The sequence below is a fragment of the Odontesthes bonariensis genome, chromosome 10 (assembly GCF_027942865.1).
Source record: "Odontesthes bonariensis isolate fOdoBon6 chromosome 10, fOdoBon6.hap1, whole genome shotgun sequence".
NCBI classification, from domain to species: domain Eukaryota; kingdom Metazoa; phylum Chordata; class Actinopteri; order Atheriniformes; family Atherinopsidae; genus Odontesthes; species Odontesthes bonariensis.
The window spans coordinates 21,119,661-21,134,986 of record NC_134515.1 but is presented as its reverse complement, the minus strand read 5'-3'; the positions used below and the strand labels follow the sequence as shown (position 1 = coordinate 21,134,986).

At 40.0% G+C, this 15,326-nt stretch overlaps 1 protein-coding gene across 1 annotated transcript; it reads right to left on the bottom strand.

The window, feature by feature from the left end:
- Window positions 1-219: 219 nt before the first annotated feature.
- Window positions 220-14,497, bottom strand: bgnb (biglycan b). The gene is made up of 8 exons (XM_075476853.1): window positions 14,252-14,497; window positions 7,337-7,607; window positions 4,528-4,640; window positions 3,779-3,992; window positions 3,522-3,632; window positions 2,425-2,518; window positions 1,701-1,839; window positions 220-1,610 (listed from the first exon to the last, which is right to left on the bottom strand). Exons 2-8 carry the CDS (start codon window positions 7,590-7,592, stop codon window positions 1,413-1,415), a joined length of 1,125 nt encoding a protein of 374 aa, XP_075332968.1. The 5' UTR covers window positions 7,593-7,607; window positions 14,252-14,497; the 3' UTR covers window positions 220-1,412.
- Between the last annotated feature and the right edge of the window lie 829 nt (window positions 14,498-15,326).

Here is a 15,326-nt window from a genome sequence, read left to right as displayed (position 1 = left end):
CACTGAATCTCCAGAGAGCGTGTAACGTGACGGTGCTGTACATGTTGGTGTTCAGGTATCAACTTCTTCTAAAATATTTTCAATAAACATTTGTTTAAACCTTTACAAAATTTAAGATTCATTCACTGAATGTTTTCCACTTTTTTTCTTTTTTTTTTTGGCATTTCCTCTTTATTTCTCACACAGTATCCAACTCAGGGGCATTAGTTGTTCTCTCGCTCATTGCAGCAGGCTAAAAATGTCTTTATTCACATGCAGCTGTAGGTTGTCAGGTTACAGAACAGAAACAGGACATAATACTTGTGGCTAAAATAGCTCCGAATAGGTCTACCAACGTAAAAAGGTTACCTCCCACCCCACCCTCCCCCAATAGTACCCTAAAGCAGATATAGCGTAAGAAAAACTGTGCAAAACATTGCATGAACACTACTATTGTTTTGTAGCACTAAGTGGACACAATGCCTACATTCTCTTTTAAAGCAAAGCTGGTGTGAGTTTCCTCAGTCTGAGAAGGACCCCTCTATATCTGTGTCACGTTAAGAAATACTGTATTAAGATATTGCTCAGATAGCTAATATTGAATAAAGGCACATTATAGACTCAGTAAGAGATCATTAAGAAAATGTCTTTTGCTCTAAGGGCACCCTTTTCCCTTTTAATCAATCAAATAGTGACAAACTTGAAGCTAAGCTAATCCGCTAACTTTTGTGTATTTTTTTGTTTCTAGAGATGGTTTAAAGAAATCCTTCCAAATCTTTGACTACCTATTTCTTAATCACAGTTAAGGACCAAATGGCCTCAGAGCAGTGAAACAGGGACAAATGTAATATATTTAACAAATAAACACACACAGGAAGTCATATATCACCCTTATATATGTATAAAACAATGTAAAATGCATCGCTTTTCATTTTTTACTCATATCTTAACCAAAATGTTAGAAGTATAAGAATGACATCTGTCACAACAATAGCTATTGTGAAAAGAAAATGGAATGAAATGCTTCACAAGTTTTCAGTATTCGTTTTTCATTGACGTAGGCTCGGGGAAAAACATTCTTCTCAAACATTCTCTTCTTCATCTGTTTCAGATGGTAAAACTCTCAAAACCCTGATTTTAAAAAGAACAAAAACCCAGTTGCAGTACTGCAGGGGTTCTGCTGTCCACTCACTTCAAGTTATGGGATTGTATATTTTATTTCTCTTTTTATTCCATCAGTTCATTGCCCATCTTCTCCATCACTTATTCTCTCTACAAAAACTACGATAATAAATGTAATAATATCAAATATAAACTCCCTTCACACCATCTCTCAAGTTTTTTTTATTTCTTATCGTTTAAATTATCTGTTTCTTCCCCATTTCTCTGTCACTTTCCCCTCACTCTTTCCATTTCTCCGTATTTCTCTGCTTTTACTTTTTATAGTTTCCAAACTGAATGGCGAACCGGTCGCTGACACAGCGGAACGTCGCTGGCTGCACTTCCCAGTAGTTGACAGGGTTATCAAACAGGCTGATGCCATTATAGAATGTCCTCTTCATCCCAAATCCTCGAGGGCAGAAGTCATCCACGCTCACCTGGCTGATGTTGTTGGAATGCAGGTACACCACCTAAAAATGAAGGAGCATCAAAGTATAAGGTGAGTACAGAGGACGTAGAATGTCTGAAATCACTTGGCAAACAACTTTTTGCAGACTAACTTGTAGGTATTTCATGTTTGGAAGGCCTTGGGGAATATGTGTGAGGCGGTTGTTGTCCAGGTGCAGCTCTCTCAGCATTGGCACATATGACATGCTGCCCTTCTCTATGTTGCGGATATGGTTAAAGCCAAGACCCAGTCTATGAAAAAAAGAGAGAAGTGGATAAATGTTAAATGGGCAGTCAACAGGGCACTGCCACCTTAATGAATTCCCTGATGATTGTCAAAGCGGTGAAGTGATATTAATCAAGATGGGAATAAGGGATTTTAAAAACCCATCGATGTTCCTGTGACCACAAACCATCCAAGGGAGAGGCATATAAAAAAGGAGGGGAACGAGAGCAGGGGTGGTTGGAGATTTTCACATTTGACAATTGACAAAGCAAATGTATGAATGTGATGGGTGTATTTGACATTTTAGGAACACAAAGCCATTGTTAAAATATGTGGTTGTGCTTTTTCAGCAACTTCAAATTTCTGTTGTGAAAAAAGCTTGTGAATGAAGCTGTTGAGAAATTTGCACGCATCACACAAAGGAACATGGGCAGCTTTTTTTTACACCGTGATGGGGCAGCGCACACCAGCACACAACAGCACTGATTTCATGCTATATTTAAGTGGCATTTAAATGTAGTTTCTGTTTTTACCCCTAAGGGGCACTGCTGACTGAGTGTATATCTTTGCAGGCAGAGTGCAAGGGTGCTGTGTTTAAGTGTGAGGAGGACCTGTTGAGGCTTTTGTAGCGGCTCAGATCCTCTAATTCCAAAGCCTGGATCTCGTTGTGGTCCAGGTGAAGTTCATGGAGAGACTCTGGGAGATCTAGAAGCCAGACACCAAACATTAATTTTGGGGTTAAGTTTAGCAGATTTATCCCATACTGTTTGGACCTTTCATGCCATTCTGACAAATTGCTCTGCAGTTAATGAATATGAAATTTTGTGAGATGGATTTAAGTTTTTGTCTCTTTTTTTTGGCCTTACATGACAGGATCGACAACACATGACATTACATTATAAGGGAGAACAGTTAGACTGGGTGTGTTCAAAGGGGGGGAAAAAAGCTGTCTACCAACACCTCTTAAACCATGAATTGGCACGTTATATGCAGCTTGCTAAATGCATCCAAGACTAAATCTAAAAATTCCTTTTTTTGGTTTCAGGGGATCCTGAATCATCACCTGGGAGTTGTCAGGCAAAAGGCAAGGAAAAAATTGCACATACTAAACCAACATGACTTAAATAAAAGGTCTTTTGTGCTTTGTTTGAGCAAATTGGCTGCTGACTTTATAAATTCCCTGCCCAGTCTCAGCCCTGTTCATTTATGCTGAAGCCTAAACACATGTTTATCTGTAAAATATATCATGGACTTATTATTACTATATAACCCTAACCATGTATGTTTTTAATGCATCCTCCTATTCAACTGTGACTGTAGGCAAATTAGAAAAATGATAAGGACTTGCACAATAACGGATCGGATGGGGCTTGAACTTGTTCTCAGAATGAACGTATCATGCAAAACCTTGGTATTTTGTCATTTCGAAAGGAATACACGGAAATTGAATCTGTTTAGAACATAAAAAGTGTAGAAATTTAACAATCTATGTATCTGTATGTATTTTTTGTGAAACTGCTGTGTTTTGCACTGTGGACCAACAGAGCCAAGTCACATTTCAGTGTGATACCGCTTTGCAATAGCATTTTCATGTAAGAGAGTAACACTATTTACAAAAATGGTGAGCTACTACTTTGGATAATCTAAAACAGTGGAATATCACCATTGTAAATCTTTCAGCATTTCAGCCACATAAGTGAGTTCTTACCTTTTGGCACCCCAGTTAGTTTAGCCTCAGATATACGCAGATAATTCAGTTTCAGTCCCTTAAATGCTCCGGGTTCAAAACCACTGTTCTTGATGGGGTTTGCCCCCATTTCTGTAAGAAAAAGGGTATTTATAGCATCAAGTAAAAAGAAAACCTTTTGATCTTGAAAATGCAATCCAGCAGCAATACAGTGGCAAAGGCTGTGGTGAACACCACATAATATTTACTGGCTTGTTGAAGTCATCAGCATTGCTAACCTATGCAATTCATGTTGCCCAGTCCTGAAAAGGTTCCAGCTGCCACCTTTTTGATGAGGTTCTCATGAATCCTCAACTCAACCAGAGAGGCAGGCAAGTTTTTGGGGATACTGGTCAGCTGATTCTTTGAAAAGTAGAGTTTCTGCATGTGCTTCAAAGGGGCAAATGCTCTGGGGTGGACTTTGGAAATGTGGTTATTCCTCACAGACAGAGCCTGAAAAAAAGGAAGAGAAGAACAAAAACCAAGGAGAGCACAAAGTCAACAGGTTCCTTTTTTTTGGTCAGTCAAATTCTACAAGAGCCTGTTTTGGTGCCCTATGCATCTGCTGAACATGTTTAAGTGAACTAAAACATGTTCAGAGACATTTTGCACAAGTTCAAATTCCGAACTAGATGGAGACTTATGAAGGCAAGAGGTAAATTCACCTTAATAGAGATGTTTTTGTATGATGTTGTGACGTGAGTTTTCAAAGCTGCCAAATTTAATGTTGCTCTTGGTCAGTGCGCTTGAATGTGGGTCAGGAGTGAATTACTAAGCCTTACTGCTAAGACAGCTTTGGCATCAGACACAAACCTTAATACAGTTAAAGCTCTCAGAGCAAAATGTAGTGGAGGTCTTTTTTTTTTAAATTAGGAAATTGCCTTCCAAATCCCAAAGGAAATGGGGATCACGATGATATAATAAAAGCTGCAGTTGCACATCTTTGAGATGATACTGAGTGGGGCGTTATGAATAACCAGACTCTTACATATAAGTTAGAAAGGCCTTTGAAGTCATTCTCTTTTAGCTCAGTGATGCGGTTGTTTTGCAGATCCAGGAACTTGGTGTCTGGAGGAATATCCTTTGGCACCTCTGTCAAACCTGAAGTCAAAACCAGAAGTCAAAACCAGTAAAAACATAAAAGGGAGACATCAGCTATTAAATGCTTCCATTGGTGGATGTCAACCAACACCCAAAACCAGTTTGTTTTTAATGGGCAGGCTCTTAGTATGTCTTACTCAGACACAGGCTTTGAAAAATAAATAGTCACAGTGGGTTTTAAAGCTCCATCAGCCCTTAAAATAAAACTAATCACACTCCCACACTATCTCAAATGAGTACTTTTGTTCTCTATGTCTATTATTATATGAAAGGTGGACATAGACACAACCATTGAGGTCACATGGAGACGTCAGCGCAGCACTAGCGATAGGACACACACACACACACACAACACACAGAAACACAAATTCCCTTCACACCAGATGGGGACAACAGATGTTTTCCATCTGGTTTCCATTTCACAGAAGTCACATAGGATGTGACTTAAATACCATCAGCAAAGTCACACATCAAATAAAAAGGAGAAGGGCGCAACCCTGCCACATACAAAGAAATACAAGCTGTGTGTGTTAATATGTGAGTGGTGAAACTGTGTTGCATTGGGAATTTGTGTCATATATTTTGGCTGATTTGCAACAAGAGAAACAATAAAAACCAAAGCTGTTAAGATTGCCCATGAATATTGTTTACTGAGTAATAATTTATGACAAGCTGACAATAGATTGTAACAAATCCACAATGAAGGGCATTAAGAAATACACCTGCATTATTTCATACAAGGATCTCCAGAGAAATAACTGACAACCAAACACAGCAACCAGCCACATCACACAGCCACGTCGACAAGTGCATCTGATGTGGTCTTGGATGTGAACACAAATCCATACCCGGCAAACCTCATTTGAACCAAGAACATGATGCAACTAGACCTGCTGGTGAGGAAGTGCCAGCTGTCCTGCTCAGATCCAGTCAGCCACCGACCACATCTGACCCACAGGACTACCCAGAACTGTCCAGCTACATTTAGCTTTAGATATATGGCTTTGGCTGTGCTGCACCACACCCTTCATGACAGCGCACAGGATCAAACCCTCAGTAGCTCCTTCTGACAATCTGCTGAAACACCACCCACACAATGCTGAGCAAGCTGGTAAAGTGCTTTGATCCTAGAAATTATCAAGATTGTGCTCACAAAGATCGGATTAAATTCTTAAAGTTCTGGGGGAGGATTACGTTTCGGTCCTTGGTATCAAGAGTAAATCACAAAGCAGACTTTTTTCCTCTGTTATTTACTTTGCTGAAATGTATCAAAGTTATTCCAGCTGCCATGAAACTCAACAGGATGTCGTCCAGCTGATTCATGTGGTCGGAAATATTACCTTCCATTCAGCACCTGCAGCTTTTGGCATGCCTCCTGCCAACTGGAAACTTCAGTCTGCACTGTCTGCCTGCATCACATCTGCAGACATCAGTTACAAACCTGACAAAAGAAACAAAATTTCACCGAGACCCTGACTAAGAGAATCCTTTGACCCTCTCAACCACAAGCCACCGCACTTTAGCCACATCTGCCACGAATCTCAAAGACTTAACTACAAGCTGACAACACTAGCACCCTCTAAAACCCCAGTTCCCCTCAATACAAATACTCAACATCATGCTGGGATGCACACTGAGAGAAGACAGGCGGCACCACCAAAATACATCTGTTCTAAATAAGCGTTTGACATCTTGGAAATTATACGCTTCCACATTTACCCACTGCACAAAGACTGGGGACAGTAAATATATAGAGCTTGTAAAATGATGATTCGACAAAACCATTATGTCTAAACACAGACATCTTGTAGTAGTTATGTGACAAGTATAAAGCGGAGAACCTTTATATCCATAAATAAGAGTGAATTCAGTTACTTTAAGCTGAACAAGAATAGACAAAGGGAGAAAAGCGTGCACTTTTAATATCTGTTGGATGCTTATGTAGACTGAGATTAAGTCTGACTGTAGGAGTATTATTAAGCCTATTTAGGTAGGATGTATTTTAGTGATCTGACAGGAAAGAACAAACTCTGCTCAACTTTATAAAACTTTATTTTTATTGATCTTGTGTTTACCTTTGCAATCATAAAACTGAATCATCTTTAATTTCAATTCCAAAACCTTCTCATGGAAACATCGCAACATCACTTTTAATCATTTATAAGTAATGTTTTAAATCTCAAAGCACTAACTCATTTTTCCTTTCTTCGTGGTTTCAATCAAACATTCTGCCCATGGTCCAGAAACCAGAGAACCATCAGAAAGCTCCCTCAAAGAAATCAAGTAAGTCGTCAAACTGCCCCTTAAAAAATATTTTGTCTTTCTTCTCAACTATGTCTCCCTCTTTTCCTGTGTTGATCCATCTTACTTTTCCGCCTCCTTCTCTCACGACAGTCTTCTTTTCTACAGACAACATCTTTCCCACCCTGTATCTACTCACAAAGTCTGGAACACAAAATCCCTCAAAGAGATGCCTTTCCTTGTCAAAATACACCAGCAATACCCAAAAGGGAGAAATTCCCTCCCCTAGATAATATAGCTTTACTCTCTGGGGCTGTAAGGCTTTGGTCATGCTCAGTCATTCAAATCCTTTATTTTTTTTTTTCTTCGGTAGCCTCAACACACTCACACACTATATGATGAAAAAACATCCCTGAGACTGAAGCTCTGCTTCTCTCACATGCACTCTCACTAACCGAGGTCAGAGCACTGGACGACCCTGCGCTGGCAGAGGCAGCCGAAGGGGCACGTGGGCATGTAGGGAGGGGGGCTGGGGTCTATTTCTATGGCGGAACCTTCCTCCATATCCCTCATCATTGCCATCATCCCACCACTGTCCATACTGTCCAAGGCAAAGTCCCAGAAGCCTTTCTGCTCGAAGGGCAAAGCGGAGGAGGGGGAGAGCAGCTGGGCCACGCACAGCAACAGCAGGATGGAGCAATGTGGCGGCATCTTCGATGTAAGCACCTGGAGAAAAACAAAGAGAAAAGATGAGCAGCATGAGTTTTTCTGCAAATACATGCATACATAGAGAGAGAGAGAGATTTATATGTATACATAGAGATGTGTATACCTAAAACTACACCATTATATTACTAATGCTTTGCAATATATCCTTCATTCCTAATGTTTATAGTGTTCAGTTTGAAGCGTAATGTTATTATCATTCAGGTTGTGTGTTTGTGAAACTGATGAATTTTGTTAGAATGTGCTGACAGGGCAGTTGGTATAGCCCCCCCCCCCCCCCCCCGTGACCCTAAATTGGATTAAGCAGTTAAGGAAAATGGATAGATGAATAAATGAATGGGTGTGCTGACAGGGGCTTTATCCACTCAAATTACAGAACAGTATAGCAATGTTTATTTGTGCACATCTAAATGTCTGGGTTGTTGTAGTATGGGGGGGTGCAAGGAAAACTGCTGGACAAGGCTGAGTTCCTAGTCTGTCAAAGCAGGTAAATGCCCATGAGGCTCAAAACTCAGAAAACCAAATGTAAGTTATTGAAACTGGAGGCTTATTTATCGAAGTGTGTCCTCTGGGGAATACTTTGTGTATACCTAAAATATCAAAAAACAAAAAAACAGAAATAGCGTATGTAATAAAAATTCAGGTATGCAGTGTTATTCCAGCACAGAAAGTTGCTTGTTGCTTCAAGACAAATTGTGTATTTTTGGTTCAGTAGCGGTGTGATTAAAGGAAGCATGCAGGAGACAGAGTCAGTTCAGCTCAGTGTCACCAGAACAATGTAAGCTTGTTCATATGCCCCAAAACATTTAGCTTTGTCACAATCGATGATTGGTGATTGTGAGATGGCAACAAATCCCTTGGCTGTTCTTTCCTGTCATAGTGCTCGGGAGACAAGAATTTCTATGAAATCTATGAATAATAAAATGTGTTGCTGTAAGCATGTAGAAATGTATGCCTCTGTGACCATGCAAACCTCACCATATATATTCATTATAAACCCAACCATTTGTGGGTGAGAGTGCAGTAGAAAATCTGAAAGAAGTCATTGCAAATGTGAGGGAAGTAGAAAAATGCACCAGCTACCAAAAACGTTCTGCAGGACAAGTCTCAAACTAGCAATCTGTTGTAAGACAGAGTAAGTTCTTTATCCCTCACTTTCTTCCTCTCAATAAGTGTTTGTGGTCAAATGAACACCAGCGAGACGTGGGAAGTGGACATGATCACATACAAACACTTATGGAGGTGCAGCATGTTGATGTGCTGACAAATCAAATCTTTAGGGTGCATTTGTGCACATGTGATGAAAGAAAATGTAATATCGGTGCAATTTTTTACATTTTATTATGAAACTTCAATATATTGCTCTATTCACAAACAGCTCTTTTACATTCTGTTGTGTGAGTGGGTTGGGTAATTATAAATGCATCAATATCCAGAAACTAGTCACAAACTTTTTGACCACAGGCCTCCTAACAGGTTAATCGGGCCATGGAGATGTAGTCGGTGCAGTGATCAAAAATATTATGAAATGGTCTACTTATCCCAAATTACAAGTCTCTACGTTTATACCACACCTACCAGGCAGACTGAAGCTGGAGGCTGGTGAGGAGAAATGCACTCATTCCCCCTGTCACCCTTGCCAAGAATTCACCCTGGGAGGAAAAGTTTCTTAAAACACACCAAAATGCCCCTGTCTGCCTGCTGCACAACACAATTCCCTTGAAAGCAAGTTTCTTTTCAGCAGCCAATCAGATAGCAAAGAGGGCATCACCCAAATGATGGAAAAGTTTATTCTGCAAATGAGCTTTGCAACAAAGCAGCCATTCACTTGCAGGGAAAACTGGGTCTGCAAGTGCAGACACATATATGTGACTGTTGTGAAATAGACTCCATGATGTCATTGTCATGCACACACACACACACACACACACACACACACACACAACACTAATTGAGGTCACCAGACATGTGAGTATGTGTGTATGTCTGTGTTTGTTTGTTGGCTTTATCCTGCTTGCACTGACCTGAAAAATATGACCACACTCACCCTCTAACTCAACCTAAAATAAATTCTTAGCTAAACATATTAATACCAGGCCCATTTATCCATACTGCCAGAATTGTGACCTTTGAGGTTAATCCTATGAAGCAAAACCCACTCCAACACGGGACCCTGGGGGGACCTAAAACCCTATATTCTTTAACTTTGTCGTGTAAGTTACTTATCTGATATTTAGCTCATTAATCCTACTAATCTTTGTCTTAATGCCAATGGTTAGCAGGGAAATACATCTTCTGAGAGTTCTGGATCATGCTGAGACAAGATCAGGGATTCTGCCCAAATTCCGCTGAATCGAGGAGCGAACAAAATTTGACTTCCCATAATCAGGGCGGAGGGTCATGAAAAAGGGATGATCCAGTAATTTATCTTAAGATGCCTGTAGGTAACACTCTTGTCTTTCAGAGTTGCTAATATGCCTCAGTCCTATTCTAAGAAATGTGACACCAGCCACACACACTTGATATTTACGAGGTTGTTTAATCTAACTTCCAAGGCCATTTCAAGTAGCACTGACTCACACGACTTAAAATAGCTTAGCATCAATAAAGCCCATTGGGGAGTTTAGAGTGATTTTTAATCTTGGGGAAATGCTTTTCATTCCAAACTTTATTAAGAATATATTGTTAAAACTGATACAGATCTTTTAACCAACAAAAGTTGAGCCTTGACGGAAACATTTCTTTAAGAAATACAGAATTGTGGTCACAGTAAGGCATCACTGTGCTTCAGTGGTCAATAAACAACACGTGCTTATCAATTTAATACTGACTCAGCACATTCATAACCTCACTAATGCTCTGTTTAGTTTTGTATAAGTTGTGGCACAACTGATCTATTATGAGGTTTTTAAATCATACTTTCAAGCTGCATATAAATTCCCTGTGAGCATTTTTGTTCTATTTAAACACATGGTGCTATCATTTAAAGGCATTAAAGACAGTAAAACAAAGAGCCTGTGCATGATAGGGACCTGGCCTGTGAGCATGAACAACTGGCCCCTGTAGTCTGCTCCCTGCAATAAAAATAGCTGCCAAATTATACCATTTTGCAGAAAAAAAGAAAGAAAAAAAACACCACGGCCTTGTCTTGACCAGAAGAATGCAGCCAACAACTAGCGCATATAGTCAGCATCACACAATGACACGCAACATACAAAGACACACTAAAAGAGCCCGATTACACACAGAAGGTTATATATATATATATATATATATATGCCTACAATTTTGGCAGTTTATTTTTTGCAACATTATGGCAAGTATATACTGTAAATCTAGAAATGTGACACCCGTGCTCTAATTTGCAGAGCTGCTTTGGCCTTCCTTTTGTCAGATGTGATTGTAGATATAGATATAGGGTATGATGGAGGAGATAAAAAAAAAGAGAGACAGGAACTGGTGCAGCCTGTCATCAGCACAACTGATGTGTATGGCTACTACACACCATGACAATAAGACTAAACTACATCCCACCACCAAGAGCCCTTTAGCTGTAATAACCACTTTTATCTGGCTCTAGTGTTTGTACATATGAATTCCTCCCTTCTCCCTTCAGTTAAGCTGTGAGCCTTCGAACGTCCGGGGCTGAGACAAAAACAAACCAAAGGCTTCAGTCTTAATTGTTGTTGCCTCAGCTTTCCTCCCACCCAAAGGCCAACAGTGGTTTAATGGATGGATGGATGGATGCATGGGCAGCTATTTCTGTCTAGCTGTAAAGTGTGGTGCAGTGGACTGTGTGTCTGTGTGTGTACAGAGGGGTGGGGTGTGGGGTCATACAAGAGAATGGAAAAAAGATAAAGAGTAGAGTGCAGAATGACAATCATGAGGCAGACAGACAGAAAGAAAAAGGGGGAGCTGTGTTTCAGCAGCGGCCAGAAGGATGTAAGAATGTCCAAGTGGTAGCATCTCTGCTGTAGTTGATGGCCAAAAGTAAGTGGACCCCTTAATGCACGTTCACACATTTTTGGTTTTACAATTAGTTAAGCCTCTAAATATCTGGAAAAAATTGGAATGCCAGTTGTAAGGGAGCTTACAATTAGGATCAATGTTCAACAAATCCCATTCAAATGTGTCCATGTTCACATGGTTTTAGACATGGAGTTTTGCTACTTAGTCCTCACAAGCATCTCAGCATTCGGTTAGGTTGAGGCTTCTTTGATCTACAAAAGCAATGATTATTTTCCCTAAGAGAGTGGGGAATTTCCCCAAAGCAAAGGTATGTAAGCTCATTACAGGAGCGTTGATCCCTCTTTTTCAGAGACACATAACAGGCAACATATAACTGACACCTATGTGAGTTCCACTGGCTTTGTGTTGTACACAGGAGGTGGAAAAAGAACAGAGGAGGCCAAGCAATGAGAAAATAATTCAGAAATGAATGTATGGATGGATATATGTCGACTGATGTCGATGTGTTGCTAATGTGTTTCAGTTTCCCACACTTGATGTTTGAGATTAGCTTTGCATGTCCTATATGCACTATCCAACAAGTGCCAGGTACTGGTCAGGTCTCAAATTCATTGAATTTACTTTGATGTTACTAAAATACAGCCTTTGCCATGGTCGAGTTACACATGCTTTGTGTTGATGCTGTAATTTCATGTTTGTTCCACAACTGCAACAAGGGAAAGACAAAAACTATGATATTTTCTACTGTCTCTCATGAAAGAGAACGATTTACTTGATATGTGAGTAGAATCATTAAATGCCACACAAATCCACCCCCTCCCTTTGGTCCCTGCAAGTTCAAAGTCAAAGCTAAAGTTGCCCAAAATCCACCTGACTTGACAGTATCAATTAAGGCATACAATGCTGCCTCATTTTTTTTTTTTATCTCTATTTGTATTACAAGCTGCTCTTTAGCAGTGTTGGCAGCCATGCGAGCAGAGTTAAGGTGGGGCGGGGGCTTACCGAGTGCCAGCTGGCATCACAACAGTTGTGCATTGGCAGCCGCCACGTCAACACTCAGTGCCGATTAAAATCACATGGTGGTTCAAAGTGATCACTGTGCTGACTGTGCACAGAATATTGGACATGATATGTTGCAGAGAATAAATCAATGTCTGCGTCACACTTTGGGATACTTCTGTTGTTTGGAAATTGATCCAAGCTGCACAAAAACACAAATGTAAAACTTTTACAAATGTTTGCATGTAGGAAGCCATGCCAGCCCAAACACATTTTCTCATGTACATTAATAAACAATCTATTCAAAACGATCTAATTTTCTTCCTCTAATGAGCAAACACATAAACAGACACACACATCCTTAAGACACGTCCTCTTCCGATATATGGGCTGTTAGTGCTAGGCGGGTCCGGTAAGAACTATAGGGTGGGGTTAACTGCCCCAGCGGCTGTAATTTGGTGACTTCTGTGCCTAAAAAAAGGAACTGTTTGGCAGCTCCTCTCATGCCGCCAAGCTTTGATGTGGTGGAAAGCTGCTCAGTGCTGCTGAGATGAAGCCCAACCAAAGCCCAACAGAGAGCAGAACAACTCAGAGCAACAGAAAAAGTGCCAAATTACTCAGCAGCAGGGGGACAACTGACCTGAGGATCCATGTTGAAAAAGGCAGGTGGATGGGCAGGCAGGGAGGAAGAGTCACAGAGCAGACAGACTGGCAGGTGCAGAGTGGTCAACCCACAGACTAATAGGCAGGCAGGCAGGAAACACACACATTTGAACCATCAATTCCAACTGTCTGACTATTTTCCAGTCAGACTCACACTGCTTACTTTGTCCTTGTATGGTAAAGAGACTCTGCTTTATGCAAAAGCTTGTTGTTTGTTAGTCTGGACAAGAATTCGTCAGCACAAGACAAGAGTATAGCTGCCGGGAGGTAAATAAAGTTCCTCCCCAATGAGCTGTCTCCGCATTACATTAATCAAAAAAATAATAATTACAGCAAATAAGAGAAGAAGCCATAGTAACACTCCCACCTCAGGCTCTCTCAAAATGTGTCAGTCTGAAGGCTGCGGTCACAAAGCTAAATTTGAGGGTAGTTCAGAACTGTGGACCAGATCAAGTCGATCAAATCCCTGAATAATGACGCAGGAATGTTGCATTTGGAGCCAAATGAGACAAGAAAGTTTCCTTGCTGTAGGGATAAACTGAACGGAAATGATTTGTCTAATTATCATCTCAACCTTTGAGAACTACATGAATGACGTGCGGAGATTTATTGCGCCATCTAGTGTACGTTTGATATTACAGCATCAAGCAAACGCTGTAACAGGTTGAGGGAAATAATCGTAAAATGAATGTATCATACGTTTATAATGGGAAAATAATTAGGGGGAAATAAACCAAGAAAACATTGCAATGTCATGTTGTCATGTATTATTTGGTGCAAACGACGTATACGTCGATAAACGTTCTTCAGCTAAAAAATATAAAAGGTAACAACAGATTTGAATAACGTGCAAAAACTAAACAAAGAATACGAGCGTATACAATGAGGCATAAACTTTCTCATTTTTTTGTTTGGACACAAAAATATTTTTGTACGGTATGCACACCCTAAGGAATGAAGTCGCTCCCAAGCAATTTGGAGGACTTAACATCACATGAAATAAGATAACCTACCTTTTGGATAGAAATAAGATAATAATTCCAATTTCCAAAAAGTAGGCTGAAGAATGTTTTCGCCCTCTATAAGTCAGTTTATCCTGAAGAGTTAAAGAAAAGTCTTATATTCTCATCACATTTAGGGATAATTGCTTTGTATCCCAGTGGTCCTCTGACACCAGCCGCAACTCCTCTGGTTCTGCGTGCGGCTGCGAAACGTGTCGGGCCAGCGTACGTGAGTCCCAGTCGAGGAATGACTGCGTGTCGGGAGAGTCGAGCCCATTAAGTTAACAAGCCAGCCTCTTTTCTCCCCTTTTGGATGAAGGAAATGGGAAGAGGAGGAGGAGGGAAAGGAGGGAGTGGGACTGCAATTAGGTCATAAACTAACACCTCACAATCACCTCACAAATTATTAAAAACTACTTAAATATACTTTATTTTGATAGTCACTCTTTTGTTACATTAAAACTTGGTTGCTTTAATATCATAGTTTTTTTCCCAATACTTCAATACATAATCATTTGAAAAACATGGATATGTCATTTATATACAAAGCAGGCATCAATGGAGCAGCACTGATGAAATTAACAAGAAAACTTGAACAACAGAAAATCTACATTATTTTTTTTGAACATGTTAAAATTTGTTCTCCATTTTGCTACTGGACCAAGACAATACTACTCTTTTAGTACTGTATCATTTGCAATTTCCTCACTAGTAGTAGCCTATAAGAAGTGGACCCCCACTGCTGATTCAAAATGAGTAGAAGAACCAAAGCAAGCGCTTAGAAAAGCTCCTGCACAGCGAGTTTATGATCTCCTTCCTACTAATCTTTCCCTCCCATCATTTCCTTTGTGCCAAGTGTCTTTGGAGGACATTCTAAAATGTCAGATGTTTGATTTAAACACAAATAGAATCTTCAGAGTGAGTTGTTTTTGTCCATGACCTTATGGATGATAGCGACCTGTTTTCACAATCTTGGTTTACATAAATACCCAGTTGCAAGAAAGTCACGGGACAAAACTTCCATGAAAGTTTTAATTCTTTTCTGGAGTTGTTGTTTTTACTTTTTCTTTTTTTTTTTCTTCTTTCT